Below are 24,985 nucleotides of genomic sequence, written 5' to 3' on the forward strand. Positions count from 1 at the left end.
CTATAATACATGTAAGGAACAGGGCGAGTGTTTTCTGGCACTGTGCGGGCCCCTCAAGCCCTCCACCGGCCCGGCGCTAACCAAATCTACCCACCCCGACATTTTTAGCCACGGGCCTGCGGTTACACTTAAGTTTAGCCGGCTAAAGATAGAACAAACTAACATTAACACCTCGTCGAAAATAAACCTAAGTTTAGCCGGCTAATCTTAAGTTTATGTTCTCACCTACCTTTAGCCGTGACATATATAAAAAGTAAAAACATAGCGGCCCGCTCCGATAGATAGCCGGGCGGCTGGCCGGTACCGCCGCAAACGGTACGTCCCGCAATTTTTAAATCTGTAATATCTTCGAAAATATTCACTTAAATCATACGGTGTAAAGGGCCATATAGGTCTATATTAAATGAACAATGTATTCAAGGTATTTAATTGGTTAAGGATTAATGCTGTATTGGTTAAAATCGCTTCGAAAATTAGCCATTATTTGTCGTAAAAAGTAAATGACAAAAAAAAGTTATTGTGGGTTATCCATAAGAGATAGACATATACCATCGCGGACTTTTCTGTAGACCTTTTCAATGTGTACAATACTTAGTACATTATTTTGATAAAACTCGTAGGGTTCAGCCTGCGTTTGCAATGTAAGCGGAAAAAATGTAATTTTTTACGACATCACTTTAGAAACCTCAAAAATAACAGTACTTCTCCACTATTTAATGGATATTATTATACATATAAACCTTCCTCTTGAATCACTCTATCTATTAAAAAAAACCGCATCAAAATCCGTTGCGTAGTTTCAAAGATTTAAGCGTACAAAGGGACATAGGGACATAGGGACATAGGGACAGGGAAAGCGACTTTGTTTTATACTATGTAGTGATTTGATTTGACTATTGACATTCATTGATCTAATCGATGATCTCTATCTCTATCACACAAATATTTTTAACCTAAGCGAGAAAGAAACAAAGTGCTAATTTCTTTTTGACGTAAATATAAACTGAAGGAAGAAAATATAGGTAGTCTTCACTTTTTAATATGTACAAGAATTTAACTTAAAAAATCAAAAATGTATAACTATTCAGTTACAAAATATATGTTTACAATTTTTCCAATCATTGGGACAAATAACTGCTCAAAATATTTTTAAAATCGTTTAAAACTAAACCTCTTCCAACGCCGATGTTATATGTAATCTACAATAACTTTTAAGGTCAAACAGCTTCAAATAAAAGGCTATTTTACATGAAAATAAACGTGTACAATTTATTAACATAGGCTTAAAATTGTTACGGTACTTGACGAAACGGTATGTTAACTTTTGTGACGTAATAGGCTTGTCTGTACTAACTTAGGATTGAATTTAAAATGTGAGAAATACAATAATTATGTATTTGTATTTAAAAGTCTTAATTATTGAACTGATTTTGAAAATGTTTTCACTGAATGAAAGTCAAATAATTTTTCAGCGATATGCGCTATTATTTTGTTGTTAATTGATATGATTGAAACTGGAATTTACTGACCTACTTCGTAACACAAGGAACGGTTTATTATGATTTGTTAAAAAAATTATAAACCAAAATTAGGATTGAAATAAATATAAATGTGTGCGTGTACTAGTGTACACACCTAAGAAGTGAAACTTCTTTATGACCTTATTTTTCAAAAAATAATTTACTATAATATGCAACTTTACAGAAATACGAATCGAAGTCGAATCACGCGTGGTAGGGATAAGAAAAAGATGGCGCGTAACGGAAAAAATGTCACGCGCAACGAAAAAATGTTAAACTAAATTTTTTTTCAACCCCGATAAAGAAGTTTCATTTCAAAAATTACAAGAAACTTCAACAATTTATTACTTCATTTTTGTATTAGCAAATTAGCTCTATGTAAATTGCAGTTGGTTAGTTATTTATAATGTAAATCGTTATTACGATGTTACTAGATGTAAAACATTCTAGTATTAGGTACTTAATAAAATTGTAAAATAAATTTTACAAGTATACGCAGTTTCAATATTATTTATAGTTTAGTTTGAATGTGGATTCCATAAAATTTTATCGAGAATACTACATAATATTAACTCACATAAAACGTTATTTTCTTAACGAATTTTTAATCTATGTTACGCTTATTATTATAGAAACATTATAGCATTCTGGGTTTTAGTTTTTTTCTTTCAGTTTTTCTCTAATTTTCAAAGATATATGAGTCATATCTATGTATATAATCTATGTATCATATAAAAATAGGCAAACAAACATACACAGTATTCTAAATAATAGTATTTTTAATATAGATTTTTAATGAGAATTTTGGAAGTAATATCTCATATCAAATTATTATTATCTAATCAATAATGTATGTAAAATACTTATTACTTATACCTGTATAGCCTATTATCTAGGATACGCCATTTTTAAGTCACGCAAATGACCTGTTAACCTAGTTTCTTATCTTTTATTAAAAAGTGAGTATTTTTCATAGATGGATAGATTTTTCTTTATATGTAGTAATGTGTCTGTTTTGATTCAAACGGCGTCTATTAGATAAAAGATTGATTAAAATACAAGGTCATTTATCACGTTAAGATGGTTATCTTAACATCAAAGGTTATTGAGCTCTTTAGACCTGAAAACTTAGCATTTATGAAAATTATATTTATACTTAAAGCAGCTCTACAAATTGATAAAAATAATCATAACAATCTTTAAGTCGCTTTTCAAAATATAATAATAAATATATAGTAAATACTTTAAATTTCACAACTGCAAGGAAAAAATCACCAATTAAACTTTAGGTACAATTCGTATAAGATTAAAAAAAACAATAATCCATAACAGATCACAAAATATATAGATTATAGGTAGTTAATATCCGTTAAGAAATTAATAATCATCGTTCTAAAATCTAAATGATAAAATTTACGTCAGTATTTTTTACTATTAGTTTAGGTTACGCCTAGTTTTATGTCTGAGTTATGAATAAGATATTTTATATTGTGCATTCAAGTAAGTTATAAAAAAGGTGATATAAATTATAAGCAGGTATTACATCTCTTTCACGTACAAGCTATCTAACGTGAGCAAGAAGGAAACAAAAGAACCCTAGCTAGGTATTACTAATTGGGAAACGAAAAAAAAAAAGAAATTAAGGCGCGAAGTTATCGTCATTATGAAAAAAATTGCCAGCCAGTAGGTATTGTTGATGAGTTTCATAAAAACGAATATATTGTACCTAACTACTTACATATTATTTAATCTACTTTTAAGAAAGGCAATTAAAATAAGCGATTATGATAATAAGATTGTGAATGAACTTATTTTTTGTAAGGTTCTTATTAACAATAATGTGATTTTTTTATGAAGTAGGATTGCGTCATTCATAATTAATTATTATTGTACATGTTACTGGTTAAGACACATAATATACAAGCATATTAAGTTCTAGGGCAGATTCATAGGAAAAATGTGTCTTTCTATTGGTGAAAGAATTTCTAAGTCCGCTAAGAAAAATATATTAATTAATATATTACAAACTAACATTAATTATAAATTATCTTAGAATATAGCTATAAAATCTACTTGCGAGTAAAAAAATAAATATCTAAGAAAAATAAGCTCTACTATTCTAGAGGAAAATTTATAAAAAAATAATATGAGAGAAATAAAGCAGCTCTATTCTACTAAAGTTTATTGAAAATTCTTGTCAAATACATATAATACGAGATCAAGTTTAGTATACTGTGGCTCTGACATAGGAGACTATTCGAGTTCACTTAACGTGCACATATTATGAAAATATTTTTTAAATATTGTCTTTTATGGCTAATTGATAAATACATTTTCTTAAAGAAGTTTTTAAAGTGTTATTTACCCTCATTTCTTTCACTTATCTACAACATAGATTATTATCTACTTTTTTATTTTTCCGATAATGTTGCACAGATTAAACTCGTAATGAAGCATAAATTCATAAGGCATATGAATAAAACAAACAACAAACGTGCTTAGAAAGAAAAATACAAAATTTTGCGATGATACAGTCCGTTGATATAATTAATTGTTGTATCTATAATCGAGATGACTAATGGATACAGATTAAAAAATATAGAGAAATATTTATTATCTGTGCTACCACGTGTACAGAGTGCTGCCACTTGCCAAATAGAAAAAACTTGAAGCGTATGTTGACCCACAGTTACGTGAATGAAGGAATTGCTTTTAATAGACGACTGGCAGACATTTTGTGATTTGAATCATCGTGTTATTGGTTTTTTGAATTTGTCGTTTAAATCGTTATTTACATTTGAATAAAAAATACATAAATAATGTGTGTTATCTTAATTGTAGAGAACAAAATGTTAGTCCTCTTCTAATTGGATCTAGGGTTTTATAATGACATTTTTTAATTTCTTTAAATAAAAAGACAAGCATATATCTTTATGCAATATTATATTTTTATGCAATATTTAGAAGTTTGCGCGCTATTGCGCTGTTTTATCTGTGAAGCAATTTCATAGACTAAACAAAATATATTTTAAACTATAAGTTTTGGTAATATATGAGAAAACATGTAATAATAAACACGTTTTCGATAAGTACAGAAATACTTCAAGCGTGTAAGCAACACTTCAAAACACTGAAACTATAATGGTTTTTCCGTGGAATAGAGATATAAATATCACAAATACTAAATAAATAGGTATTTGATGGAATGTTCTAGTAGTTCAGTGCATAAGGCCTACGACTTCCAGAAATGTATGATTTTTTTCTTAAAATTATCTACATCATAGCTCCAATTGGTGAAAGAAAACATCGTGAAGAAACTAGCATGTCCCTGAATCAAAAGTTCGTTGACATGTGACATCTGCCAATCTACACTTGGCCAGCATGGTGGATTATGGGCAAATCTGTGTAGGAGCAGTGTCGCTGAACGTACAAATATGGCCAGGGTTACCGTGACGTTTGAAAGCAGTACTGATTCCAGTGTGAGAAAGTGATGGCGCTAGACGACCTATATAGCTCTGTCTTTTTCCATCCTGGAATAAGTGCTTTAAGACGTCACGCCAATGATTATTCGTTGAAAAATGAAACCAAAACGTGTTCTTGAAACATCAAAGATCCTAGTAATAGTTCAACAATTGGTTATAGTGGAAGCCGTCAATGCTAAAGCATACTTCGCACGTGACAGCATTGATGTGTATATTTCTGTGTACAGCGACTAAAATAGGTGTGTGACGATTTGCCAACTAGCCGTGACGTAACGGCTTTAGACCTATTTGAAAGCTATTGGGAAACCATTTTTTGAAATCTTAATACAATACCTTTGATAATTACGCTTGCACTTAATTTGTAGGTCAAATGAATTAGAACTATTTCGTTCCGGCTTTATCCGTTGATATATTTAGTATTTACCTATTTCCAAACGAGCTTAAAATTGGTTTGAATTTTATCCATAACAAATTACCAATGAATATTTTTTATCAGTATAATTTTAGATTACATAGTTTTATATAGATGTTTATTAATTATTTCTAATCATCTTCCAATGCGTTTATGTCGATTCGTGAACTCAATGTTTTATAATCTACTAGCTTTCCGCCCGCTTTGTCTTAAACCTAATAAATTATATACTAAAACCTTCCTCTTGAATCATTCTATCTATTACAAAAAACCGCATCAAAATCCGTTGTGTAGTTTTAAAGATTTAAGCATACATAGGGACAGAAAAGGCGACTTTGTTTTATACTATGTACTTATGTAGTGATTTACATACTAATTAATTACATATAAGAATGCACTCAAATCATTATTAGGTAAACTATTATACAAGTTCCGCATATTTGAAAAGTAGTTAATACGTTTTTATAGATAGCAACACTAAAGGGCAAACGGTCACTATATTCAAATTCTTACAGATCTCGATTACAAAAGAGACCCGTTCCCTCGATAACCACCTTATCTTTAATTATTTTTATCAGTATGACCATTGAATCAGTTTTTTCCGTAATATTCCGAGATTGGGGACCTATTATGAAACTACTCGATATCGCCCATTATCTGACCCCTTGCTGTTTAATTCATTGGCATTCGATAATGTAATGATAATGTAGAACGGGATTTGTACTTGCATAATTTCGAATGGTTTTCGTATAGAAGTGTTTGAAATTTGTAATTACGTAGAGAAAGTTTAGGAAGTACATGATATAAAATGTTGAGATACACTTTTCCCTGCATTTAAATTGTTTTGATCTTTTTCAGTATGGCTTCTTTATTACTTTACTAGCTTTACGCCCGCGGCTCCGCCCGCGTTTTCAAAGAAAAACCCGCATAGTTCCCATTCCCGTGGGATTTTAGGCATAAAACCTATCCTATGTGTTAATCCAAGTTACCTTCTATATTTGTGCTAAATTTCATTGTAATCGGTTCAGTAGTATTTGCGTGAAAGAGTAACAAACACACACATACACATCCTCACAAACATTAGCATTTATAATATTAGTAGGATAGGAAGTAGGATTTGGTGTTCTTTTAGTTGCTGTGTTCGATATGTAAGAAAAATATCAGAAATAATGTTATATTCCGAGTTCTTTCGACAGTATACACTATTCATTTGTCTCTCTTAACGTAAGTTATTGAGATGTTAACCAGAATTAAAATATGTACTTAAAAGGTGATTAAAATATTAACAATGTAAGGCCAAACGTCGCTATGTTAAAAGCGATCTAGGAGACCATATTGAGATGTCTTTTTGAGGACATTTCAATGGGAAGATGGTTACAATATTTTCGTTTATATGCAAAAATTGATTACAATATGCTCATCTGCATATGGTGCTGTCTTTTTGTTAGCATTGGCGGTGTCCAGGAAAATATGAATACTTCTTGTTTTTTTTTCTATGTTGGTGGTTGTGAATAGACTTGAAATAGAAAGGTGAAGGTGAAAATTAAATTCAGAGTCGCATCCTGGAAAATATAATTGTTTCAAAATTAAACCAATTAGAAATTTGTATTGACTTAAATACTTACGAAGGTCTATCTACTACTTTATTTATGAACATGATGTTTAATGCAATGAACTAATGATTTTGGCTGCTTTGCTTGGTAAATGGTGAAAATTAGGGTTGCCCCACAGTACTCAATCAAGTCAATATTAAAACTAACGTGGACCAAGTCGAGATCTTTTGCTGTGTTTCAATATAAACGCTTAAATTAGATTTAATTTACACGTTCAGAAACTGGTTTTATATCGAAATCCGTTGTTTAACTTCACATGTGGATTTATATTTATTGATAAATAGCCGGGTATTAATGCTATCTGTTCACAAATCACGTTGACCCATATTATATGTTTTACTTAATTAAGGCATTTGACAACCAGCCCTTTGTTCAGGGCTGTCAACGCAGAAATCATTGTTAATTTTTTTTAATTCTATAATCAGTTACTTTTTACTTGTTCTTGAACATTGCTATAAGTTATAGTAGATCCATCCATTCATCTGTCCTGTTACAAGAGCGATTTGAATGAATAAACATCGTTCAAATCGCTCTTGTAAACAAGTTAACAATTATAATACCTTTGAAGACTTTTATACCAAACTAGCATACCGCCCGCGGCTTCACCCGCTTTGTCTAAAACCTAATAAATTATACACTAAAACCTTCCTCTTGAATCACTCTATCTATGTAAAAAAACCACACCAAAATCCGTTGCGTAGTTTGAAAGATTTAAGCATACAAAGGGACATAGGGACAGAGAAAGCGACTTTGTTTAATACTATGTAGTGACTTTGTTTAAGACCTGCGATAAGGGCCAGTAGGTACTTTTTGACACATCATAAAAAAGTACAACTATTTCTACCCTGTACTATTAAATATTCTGTGCTTCTACTGAAAAATAATAGAATATTTTTTGACAACCCTATCAGCAGCCAATATTCAAAGAATTCCAAAAATGACCGATTCACAAACAGAGAAATTATTACAAGAATGTATTATCACTCTCTATAAGCTAGAACCTGATGTATTTAAATTTGTACCAGAATGCGTAAACACGCGTCTATGTTATAGCTGAATAAAATTAAGTGGAATGCGATAGATGACATTAAAATAAAATGCGTAGTTATTATTAGTACTTTAATATATTTTTGGTGCTCGTCGTAGACATATTTATGAAGAGATGGGCGCAATATTTTCTGAAAAGAAATAATTAGTGTACTAGAGCAAAATAAAAAAGTTTTTAATAGCATTAAAATATATTACATTTTCGTAGTTGCATATGAGTACTGTGACTCTGTTTAGGTTAAAAATTTCTGTTCAAAGTATTAATTTAAATTACCTACCTATTTTTTAATAGTAAATACTACAACTATTGATTTTATCATACATCTCTCTACCGGCTCTATGAAGTTGTTTGTGTTTGAAACAGCGTACAGAAATAATGTTTTCTTGTCTTGATTTTACTCGAGTATTTTACTTTAGCCTACAGAAACATCTAGATCTTTTTAATTCCTTAATTCCTTCTCTTATTAACATTATTGGAAATATTATATTTTCGACCCAGTTAGTCAAATTATGAATTAGATTTATGATCGTTTGAGGTCGACCCTTTTCTGTTAATGTTATTTATAAGTCATAAATTAATGACTTTTCTCAGAAAACACATTGAGGTTTTGTTAAATATAATTTAAATGATTGACAGATAATATCAATTTAAGTGTTTAAAAATACATTTGAGACTCAGAAATAAAAATTATTTATTAACTGCTTACAGATCTTCATTTAGAAAACATAGGTCGTGTGCTAAAAATAAAAATACAGAAATTATTTATATTTTAAATAATCTCAAAATCATTTGTCAAAACTATCACTCAAGTCTCGATCGTTGTCTGTTTTAATTGGCGGCAATATAGAGAGCGATATCAAACATCAAAGGAAATGATAAATAACTTTTACATCACTTTAATTAACTGCCTTGCAAATATTCATACTTACCAATCAAACCCCGGTAGTGAGTAAATAGAGACAAATTCTAGCCATTTAGGGCCAATAACTAACGCGGCAACTTCAGAACAGTAATTAAAGAATGTTATGTTTGATGTAAAAGCACTTGTAACAATTGAGGTTATTAAAAAAGCGCGCCGACGCGGAGCTGTCAAATAATTGGCGGGAATTTTTTGACAGGTCGTAATTTAATCTGTGGTCAGCTATAGTCTTTTGACGCCAAATATTCAATGAAATGTTAAAGTTTATACTCTCTAAATACCTATATGTGGAATATTCATTCGTTTTAAAATAAACGAAAGGTTTGGATGCAAGTGTATTTTTCCATTTGTATTAAATTAAGTTTAATAACACCGGTTTTTAAACGCCATCTGGCTGAAATTGGGACAAATAAAAGTGAAGGAATACATTTGTAATTGGTCACAAATATTTTGATGTGTCTGATAAGAAATTTTATTTCTATAAATAAAAAGTGGAAAAATTATGCCTAACGTTACGAATTATAATTTGTTTTTGAATATGAATTATATCTATAAGTACTTGGCTTTTTATCTATTGTTTTTTTTAGTAAATTACGTTTTAAGAAATAAGTTTCTATCCAATTTCTTCCGTGGTCTTAATAATAATATTTGTAGGAATATTAAAGTCAATTTACTATTTTCATGAACATGAAATAAGTGGTAAAATAAAGAAGTTTTTTACGACTAAACAATGTTAAATATAAAATATTTTATTAGACGTTTAGCGAAAATAAAAGTCTCGATTCTAGTTCATTGAGTAAATCAGATTATACGAGGAGCATTACAGCGGCTGTTTTGGTAGTGATGGGATTTTATTTATCGATATCGATATTTAGTGCCTGTTAAATTATTTATGATGAATTTATGATTACAGTATTATTAAGTTCTAGCTTCTACATTAATATACATGTTTTTGAAAAATGATTATTTTTTACGATAACAATATGCAAAGAACACCAAGAGAACAACTGATTACTACCTAATATCTTTATAATTTAACCTACTTTAACTTTCTTTAGAGATGTATTAGGTAAGTATTTAGTGATGTAACTATAACGAAAGTTATTTAAGTATTCTTATGTTTAGGACCGCAGTTAAGAGGTAGAGCTGCATTAGCTGAAAAAGCTTTGAAAATCAAAATTTGTTCGTTAAAATTTAATCTATATACTTATAAATATTAAAAAAACCACCACATTGCGTGTGGTCGATGTATTTCACGGTCGAATAAATTTTATGGTGTTTTTACGTGTCGTTTAATTTGCATGCTTTCGGTATCGCGAATTAATTGCAAAGTCAATGCTAATTTAATTAATGCAGGTTATGAATATCTTTCATTAAAATTACGATTCTTTCTTGATGAGTCATGATTTGATGGTATTTGAGATCCGAATTTGTGAATGAGCTTTAGTTTTTTTGGAGATTTTGATATTAATATTGGATTTGGAGATTTGAATCTAGATTGCAAGTTCATTTGCTGGTTAGGAATTAAATTTGGTGCATTTTTTATTTGGTTTTGTTGAAGAGGTTTGATTAGTTCATATTATGAAAGGTAGGTAGTAAATAAATATTTAGAAATTTGTGGTTTATTTCTTACTTGATACGTCATATTAAATTGTGAGGGATTTCTGTAGATAAATGAACTTTAAATATGTAACTGTCCTTATAATTAAATAAAAATTCCAAAAACATTTTTCTACAGTCACTCATCAGTAAAAGTTTCCAAAAATTCAAAATTATTATACAACAGTACTACGTTTTACGACTTCTTATCGCTACTATGCGTTTATTCAAACATCTGGCAGTGACTGAATAATGCATTTTTATCCACGGTTTTACAATACTCGTGTTCATTTAGAAGGTGAAGTATGTGTAAATATTTGAGCACGCTCCAATGTTTTCTTACAAATATTGCAAAACTTTATTGTCCATTAAATATTTACGTACTTACACGTTGTGTTTACGGATGTAGTAAATTGAATGAGCATTTCCATAGTATCGTAAATTCTTGTTGCATCTTTGTGGGTCACATTTGTTAATCCAGTATTTGGTTCAGATTTTGAAGCATGATTATATTCAATTGGTGTTATTATATGGGATAGTATGACATAAGCTTAGTTTAAGTAAAATGTAGCAAAATTTAATTAGTACAATAATTAAGAAATCAAATAAATTCTCAACAAAATGCATAGGTACGTAATTGTATTAGGTATGTATTTATTATTTCTTATTATTGGTAGATGAAGGCCACATAACATATTGCAAGAATTCTTGTTAAAACAGTTCTGGGCAAAGATTAAAATTTCACCTTGCGATTAAATAAGACTTACAAAATAAAATGTGTCCTATGTGTCTTTAGTTGCTCGAGGCTATATTATAACATATTAATAGTTTTTAATTATCTTCCCGTTTAGCAGGCTTTTACAGAGACTATGTTCATTATGATTTATGTTCGTATTCATAAAACTTAGGCGCAAATGGAAATTTAAATATACTTGTGAAAGCTAACCGGTTTTATTTAAGTATGCCAATAACATGGGAGTTCAATTATACTTCAGTTTGATTATAATATACTTTTATTCAATAAACACAGTTAATTAGGTAACTCTGACGTTTATAGCGCCATAATAAGCATAAATGTCTGTTAAATAGATATAAGGAAATGTAACAGAGAATGACATAATTTACGTTTAAATTTATAGATGTTGTGATAACAAATGTATAATCAAATTGACAGGTTAAACGAAATGTGACTAGTATAAATAGATACCAAATATGCAAATCAAAAACTAATAAAACTTATAGGTCAGTTTCAATTAGTATCGAATAATTATTTAATAGTTTTTGTAATAACACGTGACAATATTATAGTATTACTAGCTGTCTCGATAATTAATGTTGTTCTGCCTTACTTATTTAGAAGTATGAAAAATAGACCTCAGACCATCTGTCAAGTTTCGGTAGAATTTAACTTCAAACACCGCTATGAGAATTTTATTTTACATATTAGATATTTATCGATAAGTTGTATCCATCACTAGCGCTAGAATAGTCGATGGCATGCTCGCAAAATATCGTTTCTAAATCTGTCGTAGAGTTATGCATTGTCTCACCGCTTCACTTTGCTTGACCAAGATGATCCTTATTTATTGCCATAACTGTTAACACAAAATACAGATAAAATATACCTATATTTAACAGCCGCAGTATGGTCTTTAATGGAAATTTGACATGAGCCATATAGTGTTATATTGTTGAATCTTGTTGATGGGTTACTAGTAATATTAAATATTTCTGACTGATTAAAGGTATTGTGCAACATGCAATCAAACAAATGTATTGGGAATGTGTTGTTATGAATATAAAAATAATTTAAGAAAAATGGGAGCCAGAAAGAGGTGCCGAAGCGTCTGTGTCAAAAAATCTTCGTTTATTCCTGAAAAGTTCCAATTTTAATTTAATAATATCATACAAAAGTACATAAACGATAAAAATTCTCGTAAGTTATTAAAAATACATACACATAATATAGATAAATTAATTATAACGATCTCAATCAATACATATATGAACACTTTATAAAAAAGGTTGATAGGTGAGAATCCTTTAAAATACAAAATCTTATAAAAAACAAGAAAAAACAATTAATAATCCCGCTGTGTTAAAATAAAACAAATCGTCCATTGACAACAAATTGTATATTCACGTAAATATATTTATCTGTGCATTAATTTTGCCGAATTTCAATTTAAATGCATATTGATATGAAAGTGAAGTTTCAATGCAAAAATATTAAGATAATATTAATATTAAATTGTTGAAGATATTTGTAATTTGTTGAACGCAAATTAATTAAATGTAATTTTATCCTGTGAATGGCATTTAATATGATATAAATTTATTATATTATTGTCTAGATATAAATAAAAAAGAGAGATACGTCGATACTTACCTTTAGAGCGTATACGCACTATGCGGGTAGCCGCATTGCGGGTAGCCGTCCGGCTGACCGCAAGCACAATTATGTACGTAATATTCATTTCTATGCGCACTGTGCGGTCTGCGGTAGCCGCATCGCAGTGCGCATAGAAATGAATATTACGTACATAATTGTGCTTGCGGTCAGCCGGACGGCTACCCGCAATGCGGCTACCCGCATAGTGCGTATACGCTCTTAGACGGCAATATTGCGTGATATCTTAAAATTTTGTATAGAGTTTTTAAATAGGAGAAAAGCGGACATCAATCAGAGAAGTTAATTCAGATCAAATAAACTTATAAACGTTAAACTAAGACATTAGATTTACTAAAAACTGTATTTTTATTTTATTTATTTATTTAAGTATCTCTGAGAATGTTGCTTAACTTAAGAATATATTTAAACAAGTTTTATTATGTACCTAGTCGAAACACATTGCATATTGCAAAATATTTATTTTCTAAAATACTATTTTTGAAATACATCTCATATCTAGGAACAAAACATTAGTTATAGATCATTTTTGTAGGCTAAATATCAACCGTTATTTTAATAGGATCTAGACAACCGTGTCACACGTGACTAGATTTCTAGATAAGCTGTAATACAGTTAAACTAGATTTAGTTATTTATTTGTTAATAGTTACTCTAAATTAAATAGTGCAAAGAAATTTAACAAATATCTAATAAAAATCATATAGATATAGCTGAAAACCCGTTAGTATTAGATAATTAAATGCTGAAATTTTTAATCTAAAAAAATACTAGCTTTTCGCCTGCAGCTTCGCTCGTGTTGTCAAAGAAAAACCCATGTGTCTGCCAACTTTCATGAAAGTGTAGTGAAGGAGTAACAAACAAACCATCATAAACGCATTTATAGTATTAGTACGATTACTGAAAAAATTAGTATTTCTAAGTTGTAATAGTACACGCTAAGTCGAGCATTGTTCAAAATAAAAAGCGAAACGATTACGGGAAGTCACATCAAAGTGTACATCTAAAAATGTAACCGTAGCAGCTGCCAAAATTTCGCTGAAAAAAACTGTCATCTCAAAATATTCTAGCTTCCTAATTGCCTCCATTCTCTAATTCCGTTTATCATACGTCACCAGTTCAATGACCTCTCTTATCGTCCCTTCCAGTTTAGTTTTTTCTTTTGTTTTTTTTTTATTTCATGCCAGTTAGTGTTACACATTGGCGGCTAATTTGTTTTAAATGTAAATAGTTTGACATTTAAGCTTTATTTTTTTGGAATGTGTTAGTTGCACGGTTAAAAAAGAAGTTAAAATTTTTGGTTTAATCCCGAAGACATTTGTTATCCTCTTTCAGATAAATCAATCCTTCCTTGTTCGTTTTTATTGAACCTCTTTGATATCGCGTATGGACATAAAAAGAGAAAATTCTTGTTAGTCTGTGTTCCCGCCAAAATCGTGGAAGATCGCATCTGTCAAAGTCAGTTCGCGCCAATCTTGAATTACGTCACATTACGTTTAACGTATCGAATGGGTTTACACCTCGAGTGCACTGACATCCAGTTAGATAGTGCAGAGATTTCTGAAGTTTATTTTAACGGAATATTTATGCTATAATTTATTAACCTAACAATATTATACGTAAATCTTGTAAACAAGTTTTCGATTTGTCCAATTACTACTAAACAATTGAATATAATTTGAAAATTGTATGACAATAAAAAATGCTTAAAAAGAATTGACTTTAACATTACATAGATAGGTAATACTTAATATAATATTTCTAAGAATTTTTCAACAATCAAATATACAAAAACGCTATAATCAATTTCTTAAATCATCGTAAAAAACAACCATAGACAAATACAGATACTATAACTTCACACTGGCAAGGTGTATGGAAAAAAAAGTTATAAAAAAAAACTAATACAGATAAAAAATTCTCTCCATTGATGTTAAATGCGAATCACAGACAAGTTGGGAGAAAGGTGTGAGTTAACTTGATAAGATATGACGTTTAGATGATGTAAGGTGTATTGTTATCGTTATACCATCAACCATTTTCATGATGCGAGCAACCTTTGGATTATTTGATATTTATTACTATTTTATATTTACGCCATTATATAAAATATTGCGAAGCTCTCATACCTAATTGTAATGTTGTAACACCTTAATTAAGTAACCAAACCATTAGATCGTTAGAACCGTTTTCATTTTTTATATGTAAATTTTTTTATTCTAAGTAAATTGAATTGAGTGTGCACACAAATAGATTGCATTAAATAATATAATATTATAGCCAAGTCGTAGTCAGTACAATAATAATTTTGAAATCAATTTACTTCGCACCCAAGGAAACAATTATGTTGTGTAATATACTAAATTTCTGCTCAATATTAAACAAATTAAAATAGCTACGTGACTAGACGTACCTACATTAATAAATATTTTAATAATTATATTCTAAGGAAATACTAGAATCGTATCCCAGGTTTACTCGGATAAATGTGTACACACATTTCAAATTCATTTAAAAAACTAATTCTGTTACAAATTTTGAAATAACGTAATTTTCACGTACCACAGACATTGTTCTTTCATTTTAAATTATACAACTGTCAACGATTCTATTATTGCCATAATTAAAATGTGACAGATAATAACAAATCTCGGAGCAATTAACTAGCCTGGAGAAGTAACAATTAATTGAACAATAACGCACTAGTTTGGCCTTTTTAGCTTATGGCAAAATGTCATGCGAAAAAAGAGGACAGATATATGTCAGTTCGACAGTTTGAAATGACATGGCCCATTTCAATTTGTTTTGATCACCAGTCTGGTGATCATCGCTTGGTTATTTTAATTATTTTTTTTGAAGTGAAAAACGAGTGTTTTAGTTTAATTTGTTATTTGATGAAAAGACAATTGACTAAAGATAACATGGCTTGTGTTCCTTACGGCTGTAAAAGCCGTAGTAATGTGAAATCGGACGAAGATAGAAATTTGTCATTTCACAGGTTAGTGATTTTGATCAATTTTTGGCTAATTGTATTATAAATCAGTGAATTTAAGTTATTTTCTAAATCATCTATGTTTTATCTACCCTTGATCATTGAAATGAAATCATAATTAGCTTATTTTTGAGAGAAAATACAAAATATTACTTCCATAGTGTTGTGCAATTATCGATACTTGAGTAGGAACGAAGTACTTCATTGATAATGACTGCTTTAGGTTAGGAGAAAAAAAAAGGTATTTAAGTATGGATTTTATTGTTATTTGCAGGTTTCTGGCTTGAGAACAATTAAAAGATGTTTTGGGTTAAAGCTATAGCACAGGGAAAATTGGAAGCCTTCAAAACATTCTCGGCCTTGTTCAAATCATTTCGAATCAGACGGGAAGAAAAGTAAAGTGCTTTGCAGAGATGCTGTGCCACAAGTTTAAGGTGGCATCTATTTTAAATAATAAATATTGTAATTTGGTAATTAAGTATCGAAATAAAATGTTGTACAAAAAATTAATGTTTATTTGTTTTATTTGAAGCAATTTATTTTAAACGGAGGAATGAGTTATTTTCCCGCGGTAAATTTTAGCCTATATGTTATTCTGATGTTTAAACTATATAATTGTAAAGTTCCATAAAAACTCATTCAGTAGTTTTTACGTGAAGGAGTATCAAATGTCCATTCTTATATATTTTTGCTTTTATAATATTAGTAGGATACGACAATTGAGTTGTAAAAAGATCAACCAGGTGGAAGTCAGATTCGCGCACGAAGGGTTCCGTATAATTCTATGAATGAATCTATGAAAACAGGAAAATACGTACCTTTTTACGAAACCATAAAAATAACCTACACCGAAATACCTAATAATATTTTTTTATAAATACCACTACCATACAATGCAAGGCAGTCATTAAGCATCGCAAATGAATAATTCCAAATTAAACGAATCTTAAAATTTGGAATTACCTATCCATAATCCAAAATTAAACGAATCTTAAATTATCTTCAAGCAATTTTATAACTTAATTTTTTTATTTATCGATATTTTAGTATTCGATAAAGTGGCAAGCACTACCTTTTTAGAACAAAAAGTGGCTACATGTGGATTTGAATGCCAAGCAGATAACAGTGTGTTGTCTCTTTCTATCGCATTAATTAGGGTATTGAATAAAAGAGAGCCACTATATAAGAAACGTTCAATTTAATTGTTACTTCTCCAGGCTTGTTAATTGCTCCGAGTAACAAATGGTGGAATTTACTGGCAAGTTCATTTGAGTTTTAATCGCAGTAATATCTTCACTGTCATCACGATATATATTATTAGGTGTTGATTACGCAATATGATAATTTAATAAATAATCTATTTTAAGTCCCTTTGTGCTGTGTGAGTCATCTGCACTATACAGATAAAAAATTGTTTGACACTAAATAATATGCTTGCTTCTGTTTTCGGAAATATGTTTCTTAATTTTCATTTAAAACATTGTTACAAATACATAAATCCTTATATCCTTAGTCATAAATACATATATTTTAAGAAAAAATGGTATCATTTTTTTTATTGTTACCTAAGCCATAAAGAAAGAAAGGGACACTGGCATGAATTTATTTTTAAATACACACGCGCGCTATAAATTTTTTCAGATTTAGAAGGAATTTGGTTGTTTATATTGAATTATTTTATTATGCTAGTAATTTTAACTATCTCTATTGGAGGTCGCCATTCAAAATATTTGGCGCCAAAATGTATTACACAGAAGCATAGACAATAATATATTCATGTAATTTATGATGATGAAAAATTTGAACTCCAAATACCACTAAATTAACCAAAGTAACTGAGTCTGATTGTGTGATACTTATAATCGGAAATATAAATATTTAAAAATTAATGGCCAGTTAAAAAATTCAATGCATTTTCATTTTTTGGAACTTTTACAGATAAGCGACACAGAATGCATGTAGAATACATGAAAATCGTAACAGTAATAAGTATTTTCTAATCACTTTACTGTTAATACTTGTAGAATTATCAATAATTATAAGGAATGCAATGTATAGATTTATGCATAAATATTGTTTTCTCTGTATACATAAAAATTAACCCGTTATCACAAAATATTCAATAACCCGTTTTTATCTTTTCAATAAACCAAGGTTAATGTTATTTACATTTTTATTCTGATTATGATTTTTATTAAGTGACAAATACATACAATTATGTTTACCACACATGTGTAAATAAAATCAATGAGAAATATTAATTAGTAATTTGAAACTAAATCGATGCTTCGTTAATTCAAATACGTCCTTTCCTCACACCTTGATTATAATATGATTATTTTTAACTAGCTGTAACCCGCGGTTTCACACGCATTGCTCCGCTCCTGTTGGTCTTAGCGTGATAATATATAGCCCTAGCCTATAGCCTTCCTAAATAAATGGGCTATCTGACACCGAAAGAATTTTTAAAGCCGAAAGAAAAATAGTTTTCAATTCGAAACAGTAATCCTCACAGACACTTAATATATGTCTGTGGTAATCCTTGAGATTGGCTCGTTCAAACAAACAATCAGACAAACTCATACTATTATTAAAGTATTACGTTTCGGTAAATTATAATTAGTTTTAAACTTATATCAATCAGTTATTGCGTGATAGAGCAATGAACTAGGTATTAACTAATTTTAAGCTTAATTTTTATCAATCACTAGCGGTCCGCCCCGCCTTCGCCCGTGATACATATTTTCGTTTTCTCTACATAAAAACCATCCTCGTACTTCAAGGAATATAATAAAAAAAGAATTATCGAAATCGGTTCAGCCGTTCTCGAGTTATGCGCTTACCAACACATTTTGCGATTCATTTTTATATATAAGATTTATTGCGTGATAGATCAATGAACTTCTAGATAAATAATACTACAGTGCAAAAATAAAGTTTATTTACTCCAGAACTAACAGATTTGATTGAAATTTACTATACAGATACATAATAATCCAATGTAGGTATACTATGGTCTATGGGCTATAGTCTTCAAACTCAAACTCAAACATTTATTTATTCACATAGACTTCTTCTAGAAGCCCTTTTGAATTGTCACAATATATTTCAACATTTACCACCGTAAAGCAGTATCTATGGAGAAGAACCGGCAAGAAATTCAATGGTTGCTCTTCATCCAGAAAGCAAGCGAAGCCGCAGGACGAAGTTATACATCATCGAAGAATCTCACGAGGCCTCCACATTCGATGATGTCATCCACACATCGCCTAGTAATTTTTTATCTGCGAAAATGAAAAAGAATCATTAAAACGTGCGGTTTGAAATGTCAATTAGGATCGGATCAATCATTCTCGTTAATTCATTCAGGATCGAATGACAGATTGATGAGAGAAGGATTGGGCCTTGTTAGCCGTCCGGCCGATTCATTAGCAATACATACTACTAATATTATAAACTAGCTTTCCGGCCGCGGCTTCGCCCGCGCTTTCAAAGAAAAAAGAGCATAGTTCCCGTTCTCGTGGGATTTCCGGGATAAAACCTATCCTATGTGTTAATCCAAGTTACCCTCTTTAAGTATGCTAAATTTCATTGCAATCGGTTCAGTTGTTTTTTTCGTAAAAGAGTAACAAACATACACATGTCACATACATATCCATCCTCACAAACTTTCGCATTTATAATATTAGTAGGATAGGATAGGATAGGAATTAGGATAGGATGCGTATGTTTGTGAGGATGTTTGTTACTCTTTCACGCAAATACTATTGAATCGATTACAATGAAATTTGATATATAGGCAGCTGAAGACCCGGAATAAGACATAGGCTACTTTTTATCCCGGAAATCCCACAGGAACGGGCTCTATGCGGGTTTTTCTTTGAAAACGCGGGCGAAGCTACGTGCAGAAAATATAGTAGTATTATTTCGTTCACTCTTAATTAACTCGATGGAATAGACAATTGTATGAATGTTTGTTATGAATGCTTTTGAGTGTTGAATTAGCGATTGGTTAGACGCTTTTTGCTAAGATTTGTAGTAATTAGTGTGTTGGCGTCATTTGGATGAACGTCAGAATTATTATACGTATAATCCATACTAATATTATAAATGCGAAAGTAACTCTGTCTGTCTGTCTGTTACTCAATCACGCCTAAACTACTGAACCAATTTTCATGAATTTTGGTATGGAGATATTTTGATACCCGAGAAAGGACATAGGCTACTTTTTATCCCGGGAAAATGACGCAATCCCGGAAATGCCACGGGAACGGGAACTATGCGGGTTTTTCTTTGACTGCGCGGGCGAAGCCGCGGGCGGAAACCTAGTATTTTAATAAAATGCTTATTTATTTCTTGATAGCTTTAACTTATTCCTTGTAGAGCTAAGTTTTGTTTGTAGTTTCCTGCAACATTTAATCTAAAATTCTACATCATATTTCATAAAATTTCCGTAAAAAAAGAACCTTTACAACACTATTCTAATTTATGATATTAATTAGTGAAATTCATTTATGTTAACTTTATCTCAAATCGTATTTAATATGAATTTTATTACAATAATTAATCAATAGGCTTTTTTTCTTCACCTAAGATTTCTAGAAAGTGCAGAAAGCGACCATTAATACCATTAATCACTAATAAATAAACAATCTAGCAGTTAATTCTAAACCTCTGACCGGAAAGATTTCGAGGAAGCAATCAAAGTCCAATTTGTGAATCTACCCGCTAATCAATTGGTCAATGAAAGCCGTGCTCCAGATACACTATCTGGAACTTATCTTGTAATTAATTATCGATGACAGTGCAGATTTTAAAGTTGTATAACGGAAAGATAGTCTGACAGATAATGTTTTAACTTGCCACCTAAAAACTACTAGATTTCCGCCCGCGGCTTTGCACACGTTTAAAGAAAAACCCGCATAGTTCCCGTTTCTGTGAGATTTCCGGGATAAAAAGTAGCTTATATCTTATTCTGGGTCTTCAGCTACCTGCATACTGAATTTCATTGAAATTGGTTCATTAGTTTTATGTGAAAGCATAAATAACAAACAAACATCCATCCATCCATCCTCACAAACTTTCGCGTACTATTAGTAGAGTAAGAGCTTTAGTTTATGTTCTCTATCTGCAAGAAAAAAAGACGTGTGTCACTCGGGGACTGCCGCGGTAAAGCTATTGCATGCTATGCCTTCAAGCCACACCTCCGCGCCCGTCCCCGTGGGGAGCGTGATGTTTTATCGTTACGGAATTTCTGGATTCGGTCCCCGCGCTCAAGGCCCGCGATAGAAGCTATGCAATAGCTTAAAAAAAATGCCTCAGAGAATTTTACGTAAAATAAGCTTAAAATTCATAAAATATTTGTTTAATTTCTAAATGTAAAAGCAATATTTTTTTAAAGATTTTAACAGAATAGCAAAATCCATTATGAAGCGGTTTTTAAACCTTAATGACACCTTGACCTAAAAGATCATTCTATTATTTCTTAGCCTCTATGTCATAAATTCGTGAAAGGAAGGACATACTAACAAACTTTCGCAAGAATTTGAATGATTACAGTTGACTAGCTGCTCCGCGCGGTTTCACCCCCGTGGCTTCACTCCTGTTGGTTGTAGCGTGATGATATAATTATAGCCTATAAACTTCCTCGATAAAAGAGCTATCTTACACCGAAATAATTTTTCAAATCGGACCAGTAGTTCCCGAGATTAGCGCGTTCAAACAAACAAACAAACAAACACTTCAGCTTTATAATATTAGTATAGATTTATCAAGTCTATTAGCTATAGGTACTCTTTTTACTGCCGAGTCTTATTCATTATCAACAGAATTATCATCTCTTTACCAAGAAAAGTATTAGAGACATCATTATCAATAGTTTCAAATCATTATAAATAAATTTAAATGTATATACTACTACCGATCTGCCCTGGTTTCGCACCTATAATATTATAGCTTATAGCACTCAGGGGTCACGTACATAAAGAATTTTGGAAACCGTCCAGTTGTTCCTATGCTTAGCTCGTTCAAACAAATAAACTCTTCAGCTTTAAATTATTAGTATAGATTTTTAGGAGCAGTAAGTGAGGTCAGGACTATAAATAAATTGCGGATGAAGCTGGAAGGATACAATTGCAGGATAGGACAAGTTATACATTTGGGTCTCGGATGCTGGAGATTTGACGGATATTTATGGTTATCTCAGTCTGTATGATGAAGATTTGTGAATTTTAGACTTAAAATTGGTTTAGAAATGATTGCATGTGATATTTAGTTTAACAGCATTCAAATGCTTTACAAATAAATTAATAAATATTTCAAGACAATTTTCACACACGGCACGATCTGGTTTCCATAGCACAGGCGAAAGCTTAGTATGATACCAGATGACTGATAAACATACATACATAAATGGAAAACCTTTGAAGAATAGAAAAAATGTGATCACGAGGCGGGATTCGAATCCGCTTTTCGTTTGCAGAAATATTTAAGCAAACATCTCAATGATTGTATGTTTTAATGTGTTTTATTTATAATTATGATTTGATAGCAAAATTTGTTTTGCTAGTGGAATTTTGATGACATAATTAGATAAAACTATTTAATCCTATCAAAACTAGTTCCTGTACTTTGTTTTGATCAATAAGTTCATAAAATATGATTAAGAATCGCCTTATTATTATAATTTAGTAATAGTCTTACTTTAATGTAATTGAACGATGCAGAATTTGAAAAATAAGTATACAAACATGCGTACATTAGAAAAAATAACTCTTCCAAACGCAGTTAAATATACCTAACATCTACACGGACGCTAAACCTGCTCACATAATATTTACTCATCTATTTTGGTTCAGCAAAAATAGACCGCAATTGAAGTTTTTCGTCTGTCAATATTCTTACTCTTCCTAGAATCGAATATGCTTCCTTTAAAGATTGCAATTAATTTAACATTTAATTTTAAACTTTATTCCCAAGTAAAACAGTTCAAATTAGACTGATAGGATGGAAATAGATTTTCACACCACCGTGAAGATAGTTTGGTTTTGTTAATTATTTGAATGAAATAATTTAAACGGTATGCGGATTGATGTTTAACATTACCATGTTTGGTTGCGTATTTCATTTGTTTTATATTTAACGATGACTTTCAATTTTGCGAAGTTTTATCTATTTGTAGGTTCTGAGAAAAACGGAGTTTTATTGAGCGATTAAAACTATAGGAACTCAACATAATTTAGTGCGGCATTTAGAATACAGCGACGGGCAATTAAAATTAATGTGTTATTACTACTCTAGTATAGCAAATTTATTACATCTATACTAATATTATAAAGAGGAAAAGTTTGTAAGTATGTATGTATGTATGTATGTATGGTTTTCACGCATAAACTACTGGACCGATTTCAAAAATTCTTTCACCATTAGAAAGCTGCATCTTTACTGAGCAACATAGGCTATATTGCATTTTCAAAAAAATTAGAGATCTTTACCAAAAATGCAATAATGTAACCCAAAAAAAATCCTCAATAAAACTTCTGTCATCGCGTGCGCTGCGAAGATAGAACAAAAAAATGTTCTACGGTATTATAGAATGGATCAATATCTACAAGAAAGTCCGCGATACCATATGTCCATCTTCAGTAGTTATGTTACTACAACAACTTTTTTACGTTTTCAAAGTAAATAGAAGTGCCGACAGTAATCAAACCATGTTATCCATACACATATATTAATCCTTATCCCATTAAATGATGTTTTATTATAGACTGTTTCAATACCAGCAAAATACTTTTTAAATGAAAAGAATTGGATATTCCATTCAAAAGATATAACGAATTTTTAAAAGTGTCAATCTACAGAAAATAGTAGTTATACTGTTCGAGCAGGCCGTAGTGCGGGGGTCACGGAGGAATTCTACCAATATGCGTCTTGACGGAACACAGTGGGGTTTTGGTCGGTAGGAATCCGACATAACCCACGGCCCCTCCCCCGGAGGCCGTGGGTATCTATGAAAGATTTCCCCACTAAAACAAAAAAAAAGGCCGTAGTGCGGGACGGGGTAAAGGTGATTTTCATGTGATTAAAAATTAAACCTATAGTCCGACCTATAGTAGACTTTTCACTGTAACGATATTGCTATCTATGCGGGTGAAACCGCAGGGCAATGCTAGTTTTAATATAAATCTTATTCTATGTGTCATCGCTTATAAATATTTATGTCCTAAAATTAATTTCAAAATTGACCGCAAATAAGCGTTTCCCAGAGAGATGATTCAGAAATCTTAGAACTCTCTGTCCACATTATCGGTTTTACGAACATGTCTCCGGTAAATACCATTACTAACAGATTACGCGACCCCAGCCATGTTCACATTAAAGGCGAAATCACGCAAACTATCGAATAACACACAATAATTAGTTTATATGTCTTTTCCTAGTCGCATCGATTACAATAAAACACCGCAATCTAATAATAACAATCGTTTGTTTCAGATACGAGAAACCTGCGGTGTAAGCGGAGCCGAGCGGTGCAATATTAGTGCATTATGTATTACATGAGCCGGCAGAGATTCACGCGTCGAACTGATTATACTTGAGCCGTGAGTCAATGTCGGTAGCGCGTGCGTCGGAGCGATAAGGCGATGTCAGACAGGACGTAGGGTAGTTCTGCGTAGAGTCGGTGCGTGTGCAGTGAGCACAAGCGAGCAGTGACGGCGGTAGGGCGGCTGCAATGGGCGCGGCGCGCCATGCGACCGCGTGCGCGCCCGCTGCGCTTGCTGCTCGCGGCGCTGGCGCTCGCCACCTGCGCCGCGGCGCCCGCGCCGGAAGCGCGCGCGCAACGCTCCGCCAACCTGAGCCACATTACGGGCACCTCGCGCACAATACAGATGTTCCTCAAGAACCGCTATCTGCAGCTACTGCCGGATGGCACCGTCAACGGCACCACAGACGCCAACAGCGTTTACAGTGAGTATGCGCATGTAACA

General features: G+C 31.4%; 1 protein-coding gene across 5 annotated transcripts in view; it reads left to right on the plus strand.

The window, feature by feature from the left end:
* The window catches only part of bnl (fibroblast growth factor branchless), a 189,922-nt gene that overhangs the window by 26,119 nt on the left and 138,818 nt on the right, over positions 1-24,985 (plus strand). For all 5 annotated transcript variants that reach the window (XM_089707879.1, XM_089707884.1, XM_089707882.1 and 2 more), the window contains exon 3: positions 24,492-24,965. In XM_089707879.1, the coding sequence (XP_089564005.1) occupies positions 24,746-24,965 (220 nt within the window). In that variant the 5' untranslated portion in view covers positions 24,492-24,745. The remainder of the gene's footprint in view (positions 1-24,491; positions 24,966-24,985) is intronic.

Source organism: Colias philodice, chromosome 20 (assembly GCF_061535455.1).
Source record: "Colias philodice isolate Cphi_HAF_F1 chromosome 20, ilColPhil1 Martin Lab GWU primary, whole genome shotgun sequence".
NCBI classification, from domain to species: domain Eukaryota; kingdom Metazoa; phylum Arthropoda; class Insecta; order Lepidoptera; family Pieridae; genus Colias; species Colias philodice.